This window comes from Diceros bicornis, chromosome 24 (genome assembly GCF_020826845.1).
Source record: "Diceros bicornis minor isolate mBicDic1 chromosome 24, mDicBic1.mat.cur, whole genome shotgun sequence".
NCBI lineage: Eukaryota > Metazoa > Chordata > Mammalia > Perissodactyla > Rhinocerotidae > Diceros > Diceros bicornis.
In genome coordinates, this window is record NC_080763.1 from 6262121 (window position 1) to 6284794 (window position 22674).

A 22674-nucleotide genomic window follows, 5' to 3' on the forward strand; every position below is an offset into this window, starting at 1 on the left:
CATAACCTGCAAAATGACATTTGTAGCAAGTTATTGCTTGAAGCATTGCTAAATAGCAAAAGATCGCAAATAACCTAAATGTCCTTTAGTAGGGGACCAGTTCAGTAAATTCGAGTACTGCTGTCCAGTTGAGGGGTCCAAGGCTGTAAAACAGAACAAGAAAAAGCTCTATGTACAGACACGAAAAGAGCTCCAAACATATTTAATGAATTAAATATTAATATTATTAAATATATTGAGCCATTGATAGTATTATATTCAATTAAGATTACTTAATGTTAAATGTTAATAAATTAAATACTAAATAGTAGATTAATTATTAACTTAGTATTGTTGAATAATTTAAATAATGCTTATATGCATTAAAAATCCCCAAAAGGATAAACAAGATGTTAATAAAGCAGTTGCCTTTGTGAGGAAGGGGACTGGCAGGTGGTATGCAGGGAGCTATTTCACACTTTTTGATTTTTGAACCATGTGAATGTGTTAACTATTTTTAAAAAAACTAAACAATCCTAGATAGGTAGAGTCATAGTCATAGATATAGACATAGTTACTTAGGTGCCAGTTTGAACTCAAAAGTAAGATTCATCACATTTAGACAAAATATTAGCAGTGGTTGTACTCTCCATGACATTTCATTATATAGTCTTCTGAATATCTTTTCTTCTCATTCTGCCAAGAAAATCTCTTTTAAATAAGTATATGCATATACTTTGTCGTCAATATTTTTATGGGACTTCTTCATAATTTCTTTAGTACTTTCCAAAATTATACAGCTTCAATTTATAAGATTTTTTGCTACTATTTTACATAGAGAGAGAGGATTCTCAATACTAAAAACGTGAATCAAGAATATTTTCAGTTGTTGGTGGTGCATTTTTTACCACTTTAAACCAACGACTTACTTTGATGGCACCTGTAATTTCATGTGGTATTCTTTAGTGACATGCTGTGACATAAATAGTGTATTCTTCACTATTGTACAGTCACATTCTGCTCAAATTGTTCACTTTCTTCCTTCTCATTTCTGCAAATGCAGGTTGAATTAAAGATTTAGCTGGGTTTTTTCAGCTACCTGTTATTAACTGTTTTTTTTTTGTGGTAAGAACGCAACATGAAATCTACCCTGTTGACAAATTAGGTGCACAGTAGAGTGTTGTCAACGATTGCCACAATGTTGTACAGCAGATCTCTAGAATGTCTTCTTCTTGCTTAACTGACACTTTATACCACTGGGACAACCACTCCCTCTCCCCTCAGCCCCTGACAGCCACCGTTCTACTCTATGAGTTTGACTATTTTAGATATCTCAGATAACTGGAATCGTGCAGTCTTTGTCCTTCTGTGACTGGCATATTTCACTTAGCATAATGTCCTCTAGGTTCATCCATGTCGTTGCATGTTGCAGGATTTCCTTCCTTTTTAAAGCTGAATAATATTCCATTGTATGTATAGGCCACATTTTCTTTATCTATTCATCCCTTGATGGATTGTTTCCATATCTTGGCTATTGTGAATAATGCTTCAGTGAACATGGGGGAGGCGGGCAGACCTCGCTTCAAGATCCTGATTTTTTTCAGTTCGTTTAAATACCCAGAAGTAGGATTGCTGGATCACATGGTAGTTTTATTATTAATTTTTTTTTTTGTAATCTTTTTTTTGAGGAAGATTGGCCCTAAGCTGACATCTGTTGCGAATCTTCCTCCTTTTTTTTCCCTCCTCAAAGCCCCAGTAGATAGTTGCATGTCATAGTTGTACATCCTTCTAGTTGCTCTATGTGGGACGCAGCCTCAGCATGGCTTGATGAGCGGTGCGCAAGTCTGCGCCCAGGATCCGCACCGGTGAACCCCACGCCGCCGAAGTAGAGCACAGGAACTTAACCACTGAACCGGTCCCTATTATTAATTTTTTGAGGAACCTTTATACTGTTATGAACTTCTAAGTGCCTTCTGCATAATTCCCGTTTCATCACACAGAATATTAAAAGACTCAAGATTTAATAAAATTAATAATTTTTTATTGCTTTATCAACAGCATACTTAAGTGAAATTGACATTAACTTTTTTAGCTGCAGTTGCAAGGCAATGAAGAATGCAGTGACCACTGGTACAGTTTGGTGACACTGCTTTGATTCCTGCTGAAGCATGTCATCACTTCAGTGCCATCAGAGCAAACGTCAGCAGAAGGGAGAAGGCAGATGGCGTCTTCGTGTTACTGTGGAAGCTATTTTGGCTTCATGGGCTCCTTGAAAAGGTCTCAGGGACCCTCAGAGGTTCATAGACCACACTCTGAGAAATACTGATTTATATTATACTAACCCCTTAATTTCATAGCTGAGAAATCTGGGTCTTTGAAAGGAAAAGTAACTTAAACTAGGGTCAGAAAAGGCATTAGTGGCAGAATTAAGATTTACATCTCCTGAGTTCTACATGGTCTACAAGTACCAACTCAACTTCTTTAAATAAAGCGTGATAATTCAAGCAAGAATTTATAGACTTAAAACATAACATGTTTATCATTTTTACTAAAATAATCCAATTCCATTTGCAGACTAACTGGACGTATTGGAGTATTATGCCAGATCACTCTAAGCAGAGTAGAATAAGCAACAATTAGAAGGCCCTGAAAAATCAAGTTTGTTTTAATTTTTTCCTCATTTTAACATGTTTCTGTGTCCAAAACCTACAGCTGACGGAAATCACTGAGCAGAAAGCACTGCAGCATTCATATTTTTCAAGTATAGACCTTAGTGTTCATTTTAGCCATTACCTATTAAAGTGATTTCTAGGCTAATTGAGCATTTAAAAGCAGACATCAGAAGGAACTAAAAAAGGGCCTCGTGCTGCCTTTCCCACGGTGGAATCAGACCCCGCAGGCTCACAACTTGGACATTTTATTGCCCAAGGGAAAAAAACTAGGTCTGAATTTAAGGGATGGATTAAGTGTGAGAAAGTCTGAGTTAGTATAATCAGAATAAGATTTTTATAATTATTTTCTAGAATGAGATAAGTAAGGAAAAGAGAGAGAAAAGAGTGTAGCTATTGTGAAAGTAGAATATAAAGATTAAATAGTTTATGAAAGAACCAAAAGAAGAGATGAAGTGTCTTACCAAGTCCCACTTCTGATCGGGGGGTAGGAAGTTGGCCACGTCCCGAAGCCAGTGCTCGGTGGTCTTGTTTCCTCTAATTTCTCGGTTTCATAGTCTTCAAACCTGGGTGGGTGCTGCAGTGCCTTATGTTTGGGGGTTTTGTTTGGTTGTTTTTTAATTTAGTTGGGTGATAGTCATTTTAGATGGTAACACTTAATTAGCATCTATTAATTAGCATCTTAAATAGCATCTACAGTTAAAAGTGTTAAAAAATATCTACTTTTTTTTCAATAGTTATTATTCCTTAAAACATTGCCCGTGTGTGTGTGTGTGTGTGTGTGTGTGTGTGTGTGTGTGTCTCACAGTCCAAGCTCGCTGTCGTAATCCTCTATTCATCAGTTTCATTTCTGGAGCACCTACCATGTGTCAGATGCTCATCTAGGTCCTGAGGATGGACAGCCAGGCTTACCTCTTGTGGAGCCTAGGTTCTAGAGGAGGCAGACAGACCACGAAGAAGCAAGCATTCCAGGCAGAGGGAGCAGCGAGTACACAGGCCCCAGGCTGGAGCAGAATGGAGGAGGGAAGTGAAGTGAGATTGAGCCTGGAGAGGCAGGCAGAGGCTGAGAGAGGCGGGGCCCGTAAGCCAGGTAGACAGTTTGGGTTTATTGTAGAAGTTTTTTTTTTAATTTTTTGTTTATTGCAATAACATTGGTTTATAACATTGTAAAAATTTCAGGTGTACATCATTGTACTTCTATTTCTGCATGGACTACATCATGTTCACCACCAAAATACTAATTACAACCCATCACCACACGCATGTACCGAACTATCCCTTTCACCCTCCTCCCTCCCCCCTTCCCCTCTGGTAACGACCAATCCAATCTCTGTCCCTATGTGTTTGTTTATTGTTGTTATTATCTACTACTTAATGAAGGAAATCATACGGTATTTGACCTTCTCCCTCTGACTTATTTCACTTTGCATTATACCCTCAATGTCCATCCATGTTGTCACAAATGGCTGGCAGACACATGAAAAGATGTTCACAATCACTAACTATCAGGGAAATGCAAATCAAAACTACAATGAGATATCACCTCACTCCTGTCAGAATGGCTATAATTAACAAGACAGGAAACAACATGTGTTGGAGAGGATGTGGAGAGAAGGGAACTCTCATACACTGCTGGTGGGAGTGCAAACTGGTGCAGCCACTATGGAAAACAGTATGGAGATTCCTCAAAAAATCAACGATAGAACTAGCATATGATCCAGCTATTCCACTGTTGGGTATTTATCCAAAGAACTTGAAAACACCAATTTGCAAAGGTACATGCACCCCTGTGTTCATTGCAGCCTTATTCACGATAGCCAAGACTTGGAAGCAACCTAAGTGCCCATCAAGGGACAAATGGATAAAGAAGCTGTGGTATATATACACAATGGAATACTACTCAGCCATAAGAAACGACGAAATCCAGCCATTTGTGACAACATGGATGGATATTGTAGGAGTTTTGGGAAGCTGTTGGAGGATTTTAAGCAGGGGAGAGGTATAATCTAATTTATATTTTTATAAGATATCTCCAGTTACTGTCTAGAGAAGAATCTAGGAGGCAAGTGTGAAATCAGAGAGACCAGTTTGGAGGCTACAGTCGTAATGCAATCCAAATAAGAGTTGATGTAATGGGAACCAAGGTGGGGAAAGGAGAAGGACTGAAGATGTGTTTGGAGGTAGAGTTGAAGGATTTACATGAGGTTCAGCGTGGGTGTGGAGGGAAGTAAAGAATCAAGGATGATTCTTGGGTGTTGATTTTTAGCTTGAGCAGATAGGATGCCATTCATTGACATAGGGAATCTAGGGGTTAAAGGGGGATCTGGGTTCTGTTTGGATCGTGTTAGATTTGAGATGCTTATTAGACATCAAGTGGAGATTGGGTGTGCCAGTCTGAAACTTGGGAGAGAGATCAGGGCTTTTTGGCTAATAAATGGGATTTGATGAGATTACCTAGGGAGAGAACGGAAAGGGAAGGAAGGGGCTATTTACCAACTCTCCTGGAAGAGTTCCGTGATTTTATACTAGGTACGGATGCCCCAAGGACATGCTGGCTAATTGTAAGCCTGGAAACCTCAGCCAGCGTAGTTTCAGTAGAGCCTTGGGGAGGGCAGCCCTGCTGGAGTGGGTGGAGGAGGGAAGCTCAGGGGATGAGTCAGGAAATGGAGGTAGTAACTAGTGACAGTCTTTTCAAGAAGTATTGCTGTTAAGTGAGTCAGAGAAGTGGGGCTGTAGCTTGAGGGTTGCTTGCAGGCAATGGAAAGTGTTTTTAAAGATGAGAGACTAGTCTAGAACAGTGCTGCTCACACAGTGCTCAGCTGAGCAGCAAAATGTCTATTCACAGTGCAGAATGAGGGGAGTGGGAATTGAGAGGAGGCGTTTGGAAACTTTTATGGCAGTTTGGCCCCCCTGCAACATCTAAGCAGATGATTGTTTTTATAATTCTCATTTTTATTGTATTTTTTAAAAGGTATTCCTGACAAGCTAAAATTTAAAAAACAAGCAGACAAAAAACTGGTCCTTTACCACCAAGTGACAGAGTTTGAGAGGTTCCAGAATGTGTTTGAGAGCTGAGGGCATGATCCAGTATTAAGAGAGAAGTCGATGGTTCGGGAGAGAGGGGGTGATAGCGGGAGCAGAATCCCTAGAAGGGGAGAATATTGGGACCTCAGGCTTCCCTGGAGAGATTGGTCTGGGATAGGAGCAGCGACAGTTCATCCTTGTCGTATGAGGGAAGCCAGACAGTAAGGTTACAGATGCAGGGATGTGGGCAGGATTGGCCCAGGAAAGGTGAGGGAGGCCCTTCCAGGTACTTCAGTACCACCTTACCCGTACTGACTTCTACTGACAGCCAGGCAAACCCAAACTTGTCTCATATATATAAAGTTTAAAGTGCCAAATGATGCTGTGTCTGACTGACAGTAGTAGGGAGTAAAATTCTCCCTATGGCTGTTATATGAATATCAGCACTACATGAGAATCAGAGGAAATTCAGAAGCATCTTGCCTTGTCTGCATGACTGCCCTTAAAATAATGTAGAGTTGATCCAATAGTCAAAAGAAAGAACAGGCTCCAAGTTTTCCACACTGGGTAAGTTTTCAGTAGGAAAGTGGCTTAGATTTTTTCCTGGCAAAAGCAACATGAGGTTTGTGTCCTAAAGTGTAAAATTATACTGGTACTCTACAGGTTAGATTTAAATGGAAGTGCATTGATAAGCAAATCTTATATGACCTGTCAGATAAGTATCATGACATGGAATAATTGATCCTAGCACTATGTTCCAGTTGGAATAAAATGTCATGCTTTACAGTCAATTTCAGTTAATTCATCAAGACATTAATTTAATATATTGGGATGAACTCAGAATGTGGCCCTTCTAGAAAAGAGTAATTTCTCTAGACAAGGAGCAGTTGTGTGACATTCTGCCAGAGCATGGTTTTAGCTTTGAGCTTATAACAGAGCTTGAAAAGTCTCTGCCCTCTTCCATGGCAGGCAACAGAAATTAGGACAGAGGCTGTGTCGTTGTGAGAGCACAGGGTTTTGTGTGGGTGACCAGGAAATTTTAGAACTTTTACATTTCACTTGTAGGCTTCATGGGAATAGAGGTTCCACATGGGTTTGTTCCTGAGTTTGGAGTAGCCTCTATTTTCTCCTTTAAACTTTCCTGTATTTGTGAAATATTTTTCAATAAGTAATTGTTACTTTTCTAATTTAAAAAAAAAGCTTTTTAAAATGAAATTAAGTCAGAGAAAGACATACTATATGATATCACTTCTATGTGGAATCTAAAAAAGTAAATCATAGAAACAGAGACAGGAAAGGTGGTTGTTGAGGCTGAGGGGTGGGGGAAGTGGGGAGTTGTTGTTCAGAGGGTGCAAACTTTTAGCTGTAAGATGAATAACTTCTGGGGGTCTAATGTATGCCATGTGATTATAGTTGATAATACTGTATTATATACTTGAAAGTACCTAAGAGAGTAAATCTGAAAACAAAAAGCTTTTTTAAAAAAATTAGAGTGGTCTGAATCAGTAGAGCTTCTGAATTATACACCCGGCTTTTAAATGAATCTGGCAGAGGGAGGATTCTGCAACTTTAGAAAGATGAAATGTATGATATGATTTTATAATATCTGTAATTTAGATTTCATGTTGCATTTTTTAACAAGTTATTTGTTTTCTAAACCTGAAATGCATACATTCAGGCAATATACATCTATTCAAGTTGATGAGCTTCAGTGAACCCAGCAATTGAGTTTATTCCAGGCACATTTCATTAGGACAAGAAATTAAGGGTGTGAAAAACAAGAGAAAATAGATGTCTGTTGTCTGTTGGTTTTACAAAGATAGTCTATGCATGAGAATGTGAGATTTACAAAAGAAATTGAATAATATTGTTCCAGGAAGCGAGCAGAGCTAAATGATACAAGATAGACAGATATTTGTTTTTTCCCACTTTTATTCATTTGGATAAAAAATGTACTACATTGCTTATGTTCTAGATAGAATTTTGAGATCAGATTAAAGATACCTGAGAAATTGACTTTGGGGGCCTTATATCTACACATCTGGGGCCTCTGTGTGTTCCTCCCATTGGCAGCTTCAGAATCCAAGTCACTGTTGTTAGGAGAGAACATTAATAGCATATTTAGTGAGAAATGCTTAGTTCACATGTAGATGATTTTAATTTGAGAAGTCTCTGGCATATATGTTTGTCATTGTTTTCTAGTTAGAGATTTACAGAACATCATGCCGTAAACGTTTTAATATTCTGTCTTGAGGACCTCGTTATTTGTAAACAAATACGTCCCTCTTCCCAGTTCACAGGACAGAGAAGTCCTTGTCTTATCTGGATTTATTGAATGTGAAAAGCTTTCTCAGAACTCCAAGATCTTCCTAATAATGTGTTTTCTTTCTGGCAGCATTTAAACTTACCAAGGAAAGTAAGCCAATATAATAATAGTATTGGCAACTTTTTAGACTTTTCCAAGAGAGTTTTTTAAAATCCAAAATTGAAATGTTAAGACCAGCTTTTTGAATCTTTCGTTTCACTGCATCCCAAACTTTGTTATGGCCCTTATGTCGTCCACATGTACACCCGGTGGTTTCTGTCTGGTTAGGGCTCTCCTCCTCTGTGCTCTCGTTCACTGGTGGACTCAGTCCGCGGGAAGCCAGTCGCTGGAGCTGCGCAAGAGTCGGGGCAGGAGCTCCTTTGTTTCTTGGCTTCCTTTAAAATCTTGCTTTTTTCCACCTGGAAATACCAAAAAAAAACAAGGTTTGCTGTCAAAGTAATGTTTCTACTTGATCCAAGAGATGAAGTCTGTTTGGGGTAAGGTCTCTTTTCCTCGAGAACAGAAAATTGAGCTTTTCTCTTAACACTGAAAATCTGATGGTTGGTTACCATAATATCTCCCTTAGTTCAACGAGAAAGGAGCAGAAAGGAAAGTATTGTTAATTAAATTCTGACCTTCAGAGCAGAGATAATGAATGTTAAAGGGAACCTGAGTGAACAAAATATGGTGACATGATCTTTTTCAAGTGAATCACAAATATATTTGATTTATTTAGGTGGGCCGATCAACAGAAAGCCCTATCGACTTCGTGGTGACAGACACGATTTCGGGCGGTCAGAACAACGACGAGGCGCAGATTACACAGAGCACCATCTCCAGGTTTGCCTGCAGGATCGTCTGTGACCGGAACGAGCCGTACACAGCACGGATATTTGCAGCCGGATTCGACTCTTCCAAAAACATATTTCTTGGAGTAAGTACTATTAATAAGTACATTGTTTCAAGAGAAACACCCGTTGTTATCATGTATAACATTTAATTATGGCCAAAAAATTTGCTTCACACAGTGCCTCCAGTTAGGTTTTGAGATTTTAGTTTTCAGATGGTCACTTTGAAAAGCTGTTATTAAAAATCTGACAATAGTTAAGTCATTGCTTATTATTTGTTATATTTGCTATATTATGATTTGCACAGTAATTACTTTTTTGAAGTATATATATTAACGTTGTACATAATGTATGTATGGTAGATTTAAGGGGGTCTATTTCAGAGGGAAAAATAAATGGTCAAATCTAGATAAATTAGGGTTCAAAGGAAAATGTTAGTTATTCATTCGTTCATTCAAACATTTTTATTGGGTGTTTGCTGTGTTCTGTATTGGGTATTATAGATGTCATATTACAGAGAACAAAACAGATTAAAAGTCTCTGCCTTTGTAGGGTTTCCAGGTAAATGAAACCCAAAAGTTTTAGTGGATATGCAGATTTAATATAGTTCCTTTTGAATCAGGGTATTTTTGCAGGAAAAAAAAAAAAAACACTCAAAATGGCCTAAATAATAATAAAAATGTATTCTCCCAGTTACAAGAATCGCCAAGGAAGGTCAGCTGCGGGGGTGGTTAATTCGGGGGTTCTCTGACATCCGGGGAATCAGGTTCTTGCTGTCTCGCTCTCTGCCTCTCTGGTGCATCAGCTTCCCCAGGGCGAGGTCTTCTCATGGGTGGGAGGGGGCTCCTGCACTGCCACTCACCTCCTGCTGCACGACAACTTCCAGCTGAAGGGGCAGTCAGGCACCGTTTCTTCCTCGTCTCTTTTTAGAGCAGAGAAACCTTTCCAGGAAGCCTCCCAGGAGACTCAGCCCTGTCTCATTGACCAGTGCTCAGTCACCTGTCCTCCCCTAAACCAGTCATCGGCAACGGGACTGAGTCTGAACCAGGATTTACCCCTGAGTCACGTGAACAGTATCTGGCTCTGTCCCCAAGAAAGGAGAGAAATTGCTGTGGTGCAGGCGGGCGAGAGTGTCTGTCCTGCCGGTGCATCGGGTTGCTTGTGCCTTCCCACCTTTGAGGATAGAAACACCCATTTGTGTGAAAACATAGTGGCCACAACTTGTTGACTGAACATTTTTTGGAATTTTGTGTGTTTAATAAAAATTCTGTTTTTTCCCCTCTGCATGCTTCCCTGATAATGAGTTCATATAAAGCATGTTTAAATAATCGGATGAAAGCACTGCACGAATAGAACTGAAGAATACATACCAGATTCCTGGAGTTACCCAGGGTTTTAAAAAAGACTCTCTGAGAGAGAGGCCCGGGCATTTAAGCTCCCGAGACAAATGTCGTGTATCCGGTGATCAGTCATTCATCCACTTTAGCACTTCTTTCATATCGTTGGACTAATTGTGTATTTTATCCTTCTGATTATTAGCTTTAAATAGAAAATGAAAATTCATCCCTTTCCTCCCCTCTGCCCCTACCCAGTATTTCAGAGAGATTCTAGAATGCCTTCATTTTGCACTGAAGGATGAGCATGCTTTTTCTGTTCTGTGGTATGCTCTCCAGGAAAAGGCAGCAAAATGGAAAAACCCCGACGGCCACATGGATGGGCTCACTACCAACGGCGTGCTGGTGATGCACCCACGAGGGGGCTTCACTGAGGAGTCCCAGCCCGGGGTCTGGCGCGAGATCTCCGTCTGCGGAGACGTGTACACCTTGCGAGAAACCAGGTCAGCCCAGCAGCGGGGAAAGCTGGTGAGTGGACTTCACTCTGGAAAAGGCACCAAACTGCCAAAACCTGGCTCCTCCCCTGAAATTCAGAACCTTCTGCAGGTATGAGTGCTGTGTGCCTGACCCAGGAGAGGGGGAGTTCTGCAAGCCCTGAAAGTAAGAGGGATGTGGCCTTATTTCCTTTAATGATCAAGCTTTTCCCACAGTGGAAGAAAATGATCTTTTGCTCCATAACTACCTTAAGAGCATGCCTAATTTATTATATACTTCACCACAAAATTCTGCTTAAATTCACTTTAAGAAGAATAAACTTATTTTTAGTATAAAACTTTACTAATTTGGAAAAATCCTGAGCGGTCCAAGACTAATCAGTGAAAATTATGAATTGCAGAATTATTTACTAGACTTTCTGGAGATAATTAAGTTAGCTTTTTTCCCACTTGAGTTTGTAGTAAGAAATTAATACATAATTCCCTATGTAATTCACTAAAATCATAGTTACAGCTTTTGCTTGAAATAATTCACACAGTGCATTGACTTGGTATGTTGAATATTCTCCTATAAATATTACTACTTATCCCAAATGCCCTAAAGCAGTTGGTTTTTTAACCCTCTCGTCTATGGAGAATAATTGTTATACCTTAAATGGGGAGCTTTGGGTCTCTGATCCTACCATCGCTGTGTGGCCCAATGCCAAAAGGTTCTTAGTAAACTTTCCACTCCAGTACTTTTAATTAGTTGTTAGGTAGAAGCTAAAACAAGAGAGAACAAATGTTTTCTTCAAAACCCCCATAGAAAAAATATAGGGAATAGAGGATGTGATCTAACATTTTTCAGAGTGAAAGATGATAACCATATATTTCTAAGATGTAGAAAGATGGGGTTTTACTAACCTGGTTAGTTATTCTCTATTGATGTTTGATTTTAGGGAATTTTTTTTTTAATTTCTATTTTACACCATTATCCAGCTACAGGTATAGCTTCTGCATTTTACAGTCAAGCCCAGTCTTGGAGCATCACAGCTGAGTAAAACTGAGAAGCATTTTCTAAGAAAGGCCAAGCAAATTGAATAAACTTTGTTTAAACACTTTTCAAAAGATTATAAATAGGGAAGAGAATGCAAAAGTACTTTTTCCAAATAACTCTCTGTATGATGATCTGATAATTTTACACAAAACTGACCTCGGTTGGCCGAACTGGTTATTAATCGTTATAACAGCAACAGGAAGAAGTCAGGAAATGGTTGCTGGGTGCAGGCACTGCCTTAACATGTCAGAGACATTAGCTCATTGAATCTGCACCGTAGCCCTTGCAGGGAAGGGGAATCGTCCCACTTTATGGATGAGGAAGGTGTGGCATAGAGAAGTTAAGTATTGCCCAACACCAGAGAGTTAGAAGGTGGCAGCAGATGGGATTGAAACTCAAGTCCCCCTGATTGAGAGTCTGGACTCCTGGCTGCCTTGTGGGGAATCACATCTGGCTGTCACCGGGGATGGCTCACACTAGAGCATCTGCCTCTCTGGGTGAATAGAAAGCATAGGCTGGAGTCCAGGAAGGGCTTGTTTGTCCAGGAGGGCACAGCACAGGATGAGTTTCTTGCCCACTCTGGTGACTGTGTAGTGACCAGCTCAGGCAGCTGTGTGTGCCAGAGAAGCTTGCAATGCTCCTGAAAAGAAGCAACTCCAAAAATAGCTCGTATTAATGGGTTGTATTAAATCTAGACTCATTTTGAGGCTGTCCCTTTAAGAGCTCCTTAGATGGACGTAAAGCTGTGCTGTACTGTTTGATAGTGTCTGACTGACCCAGCCAGTGACGAAGGGCTCCGGGTTTCCGTCAGTGTGATCTCGGGCTTGTAGGAAATGATGCTGTGGGGACGAAGGGACCCGTCCTCCCTGCAGTCCCCTCTTGTTAACCTGGAGGACAGTTGGCCTCTGTCCTAGATGAAAACCTACTGATTCTTTGTGTTTCTGTTTCAGCGTGTGACTCTTTGGTCCTGTGCAGTTGCTGGTAGCATTTGATATCAATTATGTGTATCTGGAGATTAGACTTTGGAAACAGTCTCTGGCAGTAGTCTTCATTGCAATTTAGTATAAGAATATGGAGAATAAAGTGATCCACTTGAAGTCCAGAAGTGGTTTGTCATGACCGTGGTAGACGCCTCTGTCCTCAGTGTGGAGCCAGTGCTGGTAGAGGGTTCTGGATCAGTCCCACACTCAGCATTTCATGTGAATCAGAACACTAGTGTGTTTTTAACAACAAATCACCGTGTTTTTTCATCATTACAGCAAATTAGGGAACCTTGGTGCTTTGTACTTGATCAACATAATGAAGTAAATGTGGGAGAAATGTCTTTTCAGGAGCCTAACCCCCTGAGTAAATAAGTAGGTGGATGGATTTTGTGTCCTATTCCTTTACCTAGTTGATGATAATATCAGTAACATTTATGATATTGCTCTAGTAGACGCTTGAGTATTTTATCAAATTATATTTGAGGTATTCTATTAAACTATATTGGCTTTGTCTAACATTAAATTCAGTGAAGTTGATTTGCTTGCCTATCTCAGTGCGATGACAAAAGCAGGCATAGTGTTGCTGCGTGCAGGCTCCCCCAGGTGCTTGCCATTCCTTCCCGCCCGGGCGTTACTCAAGCAGCCCTGTGAGGCGGCGTGGACGCTGCTGCCACTCACAGGTGAGGAAGCCGGGGCGTTACGCAAGGTGAAGTCACCTACGTGTGCGCGGTGGGTGGGGTTTAATTCTCTCCACGACACTCAGCTGTCTGATGTGTAGGGCCCTTCTGTTTCACTGTCTCTTCCACAACACTGTCCCTTCCTGGTGCCTTCTCCTTACCTTTTTTTTTTTTTTTGGTATAATTTAAAAAGTAAAATCTAAACCCTTGCCTCTACACAGTGGTATCTTCACCATGGTGCCTCTCACACACTGTATTCTGGAGAAAAACTGCACAGATAGAGATAGCACATAAGAAATACAGTTACGAGGGAAAACAGGCTGCTGTTTGAGCACCACTGTATATTGATGGTTCTGAAGTCAGGCCGGAGGCCCAAGTGCTGGTGCCACGACTTAGTAGCTCTGTGGCCTTGAATCAGTAACTTGCTCTCTCTCTGCCTGGCTTCACATCTGTTTAATTGGAATAATACTAGTGCGTGTTTTATAGGGTTGTTGTGGGAACTAAGTAAGGATGGAGCCGTGCTGTCCACAGCAACAGTCCATAGTTGGTTAGTTGTTACGACTGAGCCAGGGCTGGGAGCTGGGGCTCCGGCAGTGAACAGGATGCCCATGGCTCTGCCCTCGAACCATGTCGTCTGGAAAAGGTCACAGACGAAGCAACAAATCATTAGGATATTGTGTGTTGACCACAGTCATAGAGAAAGTACCAGAAGGTACAGGAGTCCCTTGGAGGGACACCTGTCTTAGACATGGGGGTCAAGAATATGTGGAAAATTAAAGACCATAGACTCAAAATTTGTGATAAGGTGTTATTGTTTACCAAGAACTGCCTTGCAGGAGGAAAGAAGGGGTGTTCAGCAGCGTGGCCCTACCAAACCCAGGTTCTCACCACATCAGGATTATTCTCTCAGACACAGTTATGTGCCGAGATGAGAGCTCCTCTGAGAACGCCCTGTGGTCAGCACTGGAAGGGAGCTGCTGAGCACAGGGAGAGGGGAGGAGACCATGGGGCATGCTGGGGCACGGGGAGCTTCAGCAGGCTTACAAAAGCTTATTTGAAAGGGGTCACCATGTTCGTCCTGTACGGTATTAAGACTTATCTTTTAGTTGGGACTTGAACTTTTTCTAACTACTAATATTTGGTACTGTCTTATTAGGGAGGGGCTTCTTTTTTCATCAGACAAATCTTCAGGGCAAAGTGACATCCAAGTGAGACCTGGATGATGAGCAGGAGTTTGCTCAGGGGGTGGGCTGTGCTGTGATGGAGAATTCTAGGCTGAGGTCACTCATGCACGTGCCTGGGGGCAGTCAAACTGAACGCATTCATAGACTGGAACTCTGTGCCGCTGCCGGGGCAGCCCTGGGTCACCGTAACAGAAGCCGGAGCTGCACCTGCAGGAGGGAGTGGGGCGGCCGCACCGCAGATGATGCTTGAAGCTTGTCAAGAAGTTTGGGCTTCATCCTGAGGGCAGTGGAGAGGCAGCAAAGCCCTTGGAGTCAGAGAACGACAAAATTTCTGTTCTTCCCGTACCTCTCTCTCCCTTTATATGGTTCTTTTCCTCTGCCCCAGCCTCGGTGGGATGCCCCTGCCTCTGTCCTTGGTCCTCTCTGACTCCTAAGGACCCTGCCTGTGCAGTGTCATTCGCTCCTGGGGCTTCTCCCAGATGCTGATAAATCCAGGTGTGCTTTCCCAAGCCAGCTGTGTCCCACACTGCAGTGCACGAAGCTCTTACGCATCACCACGGCAGGCACTCTGCATGGCCCTCAGACTCCACACTCCCAAAACTGAAGTTACTGTCTTTTCCCCAGAATCTGTCATTTCTTCTAGATTCCCTGTCCGTGGAAAGCCACATTCTACCTAGACAGTAAAGCAGAAATGTAAAAGTTTTTCTTCCTAAATGCAGAGCTAAGGGCTATTGCATCTAACTCCTCAATGTTTGATAGCTGTGCCTCTTTCTGTTGCCACTGACATTCTCTTTGTGGAGATGACCCCGCCCTCTTTGCCTGGAAAGGGAGCTCCCACTGTCTCCCCACTTCTAGTCTTGTACCCATCCAGTCCATCCTCCACGCTTCTAGAAGGGACCTTTGGGAAGGGCAGATCTGTTCTTTTATAGCTGCCTAGAACTCTGCATTGACCACCGTGGGGCATAGGAGGCCGGCTGACCTCTCCAGCCCGGGTCTGGTGTCCCACCCCAGCACGCCCTGTGCTCCCTCCAGCTCCATTCAGCTGTCTATTGAGCCTAGTTACACCCCGTGTTGTTCCCTCGATGCACGTGCTGTGTGGCCTTTCCGTGCCTCTTTCTGCTCTCTTATCTCGCACCCACTGACTCCTGACAGCATCTTTTTCAAATCTCCGTTCAAGGAAAACCCTTTTGAAAACCATTTCTTGACCTTCTATCATCATCAGAGTAACAGTAGCAAATGCTTACATAGTGCTTACTGCTTGCCAGCTATTGTTCTAAGAACTTTATTTGTATTAACTTATTTAACCCTCGTAATCCCCCTATCTGCATTTTGTAGATGGGGAATCTGAGGCACAGGGAGCTTAAGTAACTGCCCGAGGTCACAGAGCTAGTCAGTGATGGAGCCAGGATTCAACCCCAGCAGTTGGCTCCAGAGTCCGTGCTCTCAGCCGCTGTGGTGACATGGCCTCGCACAGCACTTACAGCTCTCTGTGACCATCACTGGCTGCCACCTCGAGCGTGTCTGCCTCCCACTCTAAAGAACAAGGCTCTCGGGATGGGGAAGAGGTTTCGTTGGTCTTGTTGCCCCAAGGGCTCAGAGCACATGCTGACCCTGTCTAACTGCGCTGCTTGTCAGCGTTCCTCAGTCTCGTCAGCACGTGGTCATAGCACAACCGTCCTTTTGAATATGAGGGCTCACGGTGGGCACTCTGCTCCAGACCTTAGGAATGCAGGATAAAAGATAGATTGTCTGAAGCTCAGGGTCCCCAGGAGTCGTTTGGACCACTGCAGTGCTGGATTGGCTCTGGTTGAGGTGGGTATGAGCCTTCCCTGGATGGACTGGTAGGACCTCTGCTATCTGTTATGAGATCAAAGAGTAATTGTGTTATTGACTTAAGGAGGAAAAAAAAAACGTGAGGAGATTTGTGTTCGTTAAAGTAACCACTGCGTTAATTACACATGTGAAGCTTGTGTGTTGTGCTTAGGTTGTGCATGTGGCCTGTGTGTGTTATATGCCACGTCCAGATGAGGACACTGAGGCTCAGGGAGGATGAGTTATTCCCCAGACCTGTTTGTAGTGAGATAAACTGCCTCCCTGTGTTTACTTCAAAGACGGCTTTTGTTTATCTCGAGAGGAAAGGATGTTAGAGTGATTTGCTGAATTTTGCTGTTAAGGCATATTTATCAAACTTGTTGTAGGTGGAAAGTGAGACAAACGTCCTGCAGGACGGCTCCCTCATCGACCTGTGCGGGGCCACGCTTCTCTGGAGAACGGCAGACGGCCTCTTTCAGGCCCCAACTCAGAAACACATAGAAGCCCTGCGGCAGGAGATCAACGCCGCCCGGCCGCAGTGCCCCGTGGGGCTCAACACCCTGGCCTTCCCCAGCATCAGCAGGAAGGAGGTGGTGGAGGAAAAGCAGCCCTGGGCCTACCTCAGCTGCGGCCACGTGCACGGCCACCACAACTGGGGCCACCGGAGCGACACGGAGGCCAACGAGAGGGAGTGTCCCATGTGCAGGACTGTGGGCCCCTACGTCCCTCTCTGGCTTGGCTGCGAGGCCGGGTTTTACGTAGACGCAGGACCTCCAACTCACGCATTCACCCCTTGTGGACATGTGTGCTCGGAGAAGTCTGCAAAATACTGGTCTCAGATTCCGCTGCCTCATGGAACTCACGCATTTCACGCTGCCTGCCCTTTCTGTGCCACACAGCTGGCTGGGGAACAGAACTGCATCAAATTAATTTTCCAAGGTCCAGTTGACTGATGCCCTTGACAGCCGTTTATGACTTTATTAACAGGTTACTGTGAAGATTTTACCACTAACTCTAGATTTTACCTTTTTATAATGCTGTTTATTAAGGGGAGGGGAACCTGAGGCTGGGAAAAAAGAGGGGACACGATGATGAAACATGCCAGGAATTTAACAGATACCAGTGGTGTGTTGCATGCTCCAAACAGTGGCATCGTCATTGAAGTCTGCTTGATTAAACCATACTATCTTTGTAATAATTGGATTTAAAATGCCATGCTTTTATTTTAACCCTGGGATTTTAAACAAGTCTTTTCCTTTGTAGACTTGGACAAGACTTTAAATCATATTTTACAAATGTAGAAGAAATTTATTCAAAAGTTGTTGGCTCTTAATGTGCACCCTTCCTTGCTGCATGGTGTGGGTGTTGAGAGGAAGACACTCGGTGTCTGGAAATACTTGATACAGGCTAGAATCTGACTGATACCAAAGGGGCTCCACAAAATGTTGGTGGTGGACAGGAGACCTTTAGGCACAAGTGGTGGTTTTGAAATCTGGGGCTTTTTTCTGATTTATTTTTCTTTTTTGGAGAGAGAATATTCTTATGTTGTCATGTTTTCTTTTTTTAACTTCGGTGGAATTTAATTACTTTATACACACATTCATTGAATACCTTGGCATTTCAAACAGAGAATTTTCCGTAGTTTTTTAGTCTGCCTTTCTGCCTGATATGGTCTGTCCCTGATACTCATCTTGCATAGATAGCCAGAACTGTTTGGTTGATTAAAATGCAGCAACTTTTAAAAATTCTTTAACTGAGGGTGATTATTGCAGCAGTAAACATGGCCTAGGTACATAATATCAAGTTTATTTGCTTAGTGAGTTGTGTAAGAAAGAATGATTAAAAATAAGATTTTACTTTTTAAAACCACTTGTTGGGTTTTCATAAGTTTTTTTTTCTTCCTTAAGAAAGCCAAAATTCTGTGAGCCTAAAAGCAACATATCACAATGATAGAGTGGTTTTTGTTACTCCCTTTCTGCCATCTGTCACCTTCCCCTGCAGCTTATGGAGCCCTGCAAGTTTTGAAAATGTTTGCAAATCAAACTAAATTTAAATGTGATCATTAGATATACACAACGCCAAGTGGTACATCTGCAGATATAATTTGAAATTCCTGATTTCAAGAGAGCAAATGAGTGTTTACTGAGGAATAATTAAATCAGAATTTCATATGAGCTTTGCCATCCCTCTCTGTTAGTTCGTTTCATTTTGAATAATAATTCTTGGATGCTCTTTCTCTGCTGGGTACCAGCAGTGTCACTGCTCCCAGAGTGTCAGGATCCTTGGACTTGAGACTGACAGAGCTGGCTCAGCTGACATAAATCCCTGCCACATGCAGCAAATATTTATCTAAGCTAACATCCTCGTAAATTGACCATTGCAGATTCGTGCTACACTTTTTTAACCTTTGTAAACATATATAATTTCTATGATTCTAATATACTAGATCCATACTTGAATTGGTATATCCATGTTTTGCCTCCTGGCAAATATTTTGCCTGTTTGCAATTGTTATAACCCATTTTGAATGTCCATTTCCTTAAAGTAGTAAGATGTATTACTCTGGAATACTGCTGCTTAATTTGACTTTGTATATAAGAAGTTCAGCCTCTCAGTTTTAAAATAGCTTTACTTTTTAGTGGAGAGAATTGTTTAGGATGAGGCATTTTTGTTTTGGTAATTTTTAAGTGGTGTGAAAATCCAACAACAGCCCTCTTATCGATAGCTTACTCAACTTGTATAGCTTACTCTACCTGCAGACAAAAAATGAAAGAGAAAAATGGAATTGCCTAGAGTAATATATCGAATGGCTGTGATTTAGCCAGAGACTCCAATGATTGACTTTCACTGATAGAGTGTGTCTTTTCATTTATGATTCTTTGGGCTCCACAAAATGATAAAGGAGGCACACGGTCCCTTTTCTTGCTATATGGGTAGAAGGCGGTTTGAGGAATCTTGATACCCTAAAAGCATCCTGTAAGGTAAAGGGTCTTGCATACAGAATAGCTGGATTTTACCTATCAAAAAAATTTTTTTTCCAGAAAGTTATGCTCTGATATAATCTTCCATTTCAAGAACTATACATAAATCTAGTAATTCTGCTTGCAAAATATGCCCAAAAATAAAGTTATCTTCCAACCTGAAAAGTTTCTGACTTTTAGTAAACTCAGATAGCTAAGTGTAAGTTGAAATTTGGGTAATAAAATTCCAAGCTCTTGGAAGGGGTAACAGTGAACCGCCCTCTATCCACGCCACATCTTGTTATTTGACTTCCAGGTGAGGTCCCTCCCACCCTGCCTAAGGAGCCACAGAGAGGTGGCAAGTCTGCAAAAAGGAAACCACGCTCACCTTGGCCACTTCTAGTAAGATCCCCTTATAATTTTGGCTAATGAGATTTCTTTTTCAGAGTTGAGAGCAATTTAGTTTGTGAGAATAAAGAACTCGAGCTCACCAAAATAGAGTAATAAGTTCAGAAAAGGTAACTTCTAAAGGTCACTTCTGTTTTTATGTCTTGCTTGCCATCCCATTACACGGTGCGTCCCACTCCCCCAGGGTTGTACATAGGAAGATGCCGACCAGTTACCCTGATCGTGGCCTGACCAAAATGCCTTTTGTGAATAGGTTTCCAGAAGTAAGGCCCCAGTGATGTATTCCCATAGATATTATTTTTTTCGGTTGTTTATGTCAGTTTACTACAGAAAAAAAATGATTCAGAGTGGATGGGATACAACTCTGAATATTTTTCTAGTCTGGAATTTTTTTATTATTAATATTCGGTGCTGCTGGGTCATGTATGCTGCAGCTCTTAACATTTCCCTTATTTGGTTCTGCTTTTTGCAAAAAGGGCTACAGTTCACACTACAGAGTAAGTATTAGGTTTTCTGGGTTGTCCCCCCCCCCCCCCAACTATGGCCCAAAAGAATTAAAAGCTTTTAATATAAATAGCATATTTATCATTCCTCAGTAGTAATTATAGAGTTTGGTACCTTTGTGCCTCAGGGAAGCCACGTGATATAGCTGGTTATAGAATTTCAGGGTTAAGGTTTAAAGAAAGGAGAAAGCCATTGGAAAAATGATGGGCTCCATTAAGGAGACTAATGAACCTGGATGCAGAAATATGCCAGGAAATGGCATACACGTGATTGTAGTAGAATTTATTTCCAGTAATAATAGGGAAATTATTTTAAGTTATTACATATACTGTATTAGGAAAGTTGAGGAGAACTCTTCATAAAGCTTCAATGCTTTATTTTTGCTTACAGAAAAAAAAAACTCCTGTTATTTGGGAGCTCAGTATTGTTATTTGGGCACTTTTGAGAGTTTAAGAGGAGCACGTTTTCTCCTTGAAGTGTAACACAGGTTACAGAATTGTTACCTGCAGTTCTATGATTTTGATCAACTTCTTTTCTTTTTTAAAGCCATTCTGTTCTTTGGATTTGCATGAAAGGATGTATGATCACACCATTGTTAATGCTGGCTACAAACTAGTTACCTTCATGCAATCCTGCCTCGTAACAGTGGAATTTCTGATAGACAAACCACAGAACCTTGATTTTAAGGCACATCCAGCTCCGTTCCCTTGGCTGTCGATCTCCTGTCCCCGGGTTGATCAGCATTCCTGGGCTGGGGGGGTGAAGGTCCTCCTTCAGTGCTGGACGCAGACCGCAGGTCTGTTATCATTTCTTTATGACCCAGGCAAAGGCCGGTGAGATGCTCCAGGATCTGTTAAAGGAATGTAAGCATTACTGAAGCAGTAAAACAAAAGAAGTTTCAGTATTTCTTTTTAGTAAAACTTATTTCCTCTCAAGTCAGTTTTCCTCCTCGTGAAGAATCCCTAGAGGAAGATGGGGGAAAAACAAATATTTTTCCAGTTCTATTTAACTGTTTCTAAACAACTGGAAAGGGAAGTCTGTTTTCTTTTCAGCTGAGATGACAGAGTGCTTCTCTGTATTAAATAGTCTATAAGTTAAGGGGGTGGTCATATTTACCATGTATAGTGTTATGAGCAGTAAATTTTATGAATATATTTGTAAAACTGTTCTTTTATATTTCATGTCAAATTGAAAAGTTTATTTCTTCACTATTGTATCTGTGGAAATACAAGCCATTTTACAGGGAAAATCTTCAAAAACTATTAAATGGATCTCAGTATGTTTGTGAGTTCTTTTCTCAAACTGTAGTTGTCACGGTGTTCATCTGGACATTCAGTAGGGAGTTGATACAAAAGTATCCTTGATTTTTGCATTTCTCAAACTTCCTAGTTAATCCCAAACAGTTGACTTTATTATTGTTTTATATTCTGCACAATACATATTTAAATGTAGATTCTGAAAATCTCCTTAGTTTTTTAATTAAATAAATTCCATTGGTGTTTATATTACTACTTCTTGTAACATTACATCACTGTCAAATCTAACATACAGGAGAATTTAACCTGGCTTATAGAATTAATGGATTTTCTTCATGATCGCTATAGACATATTGCTACTTTTATGACAGTCTTTGTTCGCTTTTAACGAGAGATTGTGTGTAAGCCTTCAAGCCTTAAACTAATATCTTTCGTAAGAAAAAGTATGTATTTATGACAGCTTTTTTTCTCATCACGTTGATATTCAAGGATTCTTAATATTGTTGAGGGAAATTAATTTTTTATTTCCAAAAAAAAGAAAATGCACATTTATATAGGCTTTTATTTCAGAAGTTGTGTTCTGTGCTTTATTGAATCTAAGATGCCATAAATTCTAAGAGACGTTATAGAAAAATATAACCAGTTACAATTGTAAGATACGTCCCATTCAACAAAGATGCCAAGACTGTTTGATAGGGAGAGAACAGTGTTTTCAACTAATGGAGCTGGGAACAACTAGATATCCACATGCAAAAGAATGAAGTGCAAAAAATGGATCAAAGAGCTAAAACTATGGAACTCTTATAAGAAAATATAGAGTAAATCTTTGTGATCTTGGATAAGTCAATGATTTCTTAAATACAACACCAAAAAACAAGCAGTAAGAGAAAAAATAGGTAAATTGGACTTCATCAAAATTAAAATGTTTTGTGCATCAAAGGACATGGTCAAGATAGTAAAAAGACAACCCACAAAATGGGAGAAAATATTTGGGAATCATATATCTGATAAGGGACTTTTATCCAGAATATGTAAAAAACTCTCATAACTCACCAATAAAAAGACAATCCAGTTAAAAAGTGGTCAAAAGATTTGAAAACATTTTTCCGAAGAAAATATACAAATAAGCACACAGAAAGATGCTCAGCATCATTAACCATTAGAGAAATGCAAGTTAAAGCCATGAGGTATTACTTTATAC

General features: G+C 41.0%; 1 protein-coding gene across 1 annotated transcript in view; it reads left to right on the plus strand.

The window, feature by feature from the left end:
• Positions 1 to 21725, plus strand: part of PELI2 (pellino E3 ubiquitin protein ligase family member 2) — a 184047-nt gene extending 162322 nt beyond the window's left edge. Inside the window, exons 4-6 of the mRNA XM_058566991.1 lie at positions 8714 to 8911; positions 10499 to 10687; positions 16732 to 21725. Of these exons, the coding sequence (XP_058422974.1) occupies positions 8714 to 8911; positions 10499 to 10687; positions 16732 to 17298 (954 nt within the window). The 3' untranslated portion in view covers positions 17299 to 21725. The remainder of the gene's footprint in view (positions 1 to 8713; positions 8912 to 10498; positions 10688 to 16731) is intronic.
• The last annotated feature ends 949 nt before the right edge of the window (positions 21726 to 22674 follow it).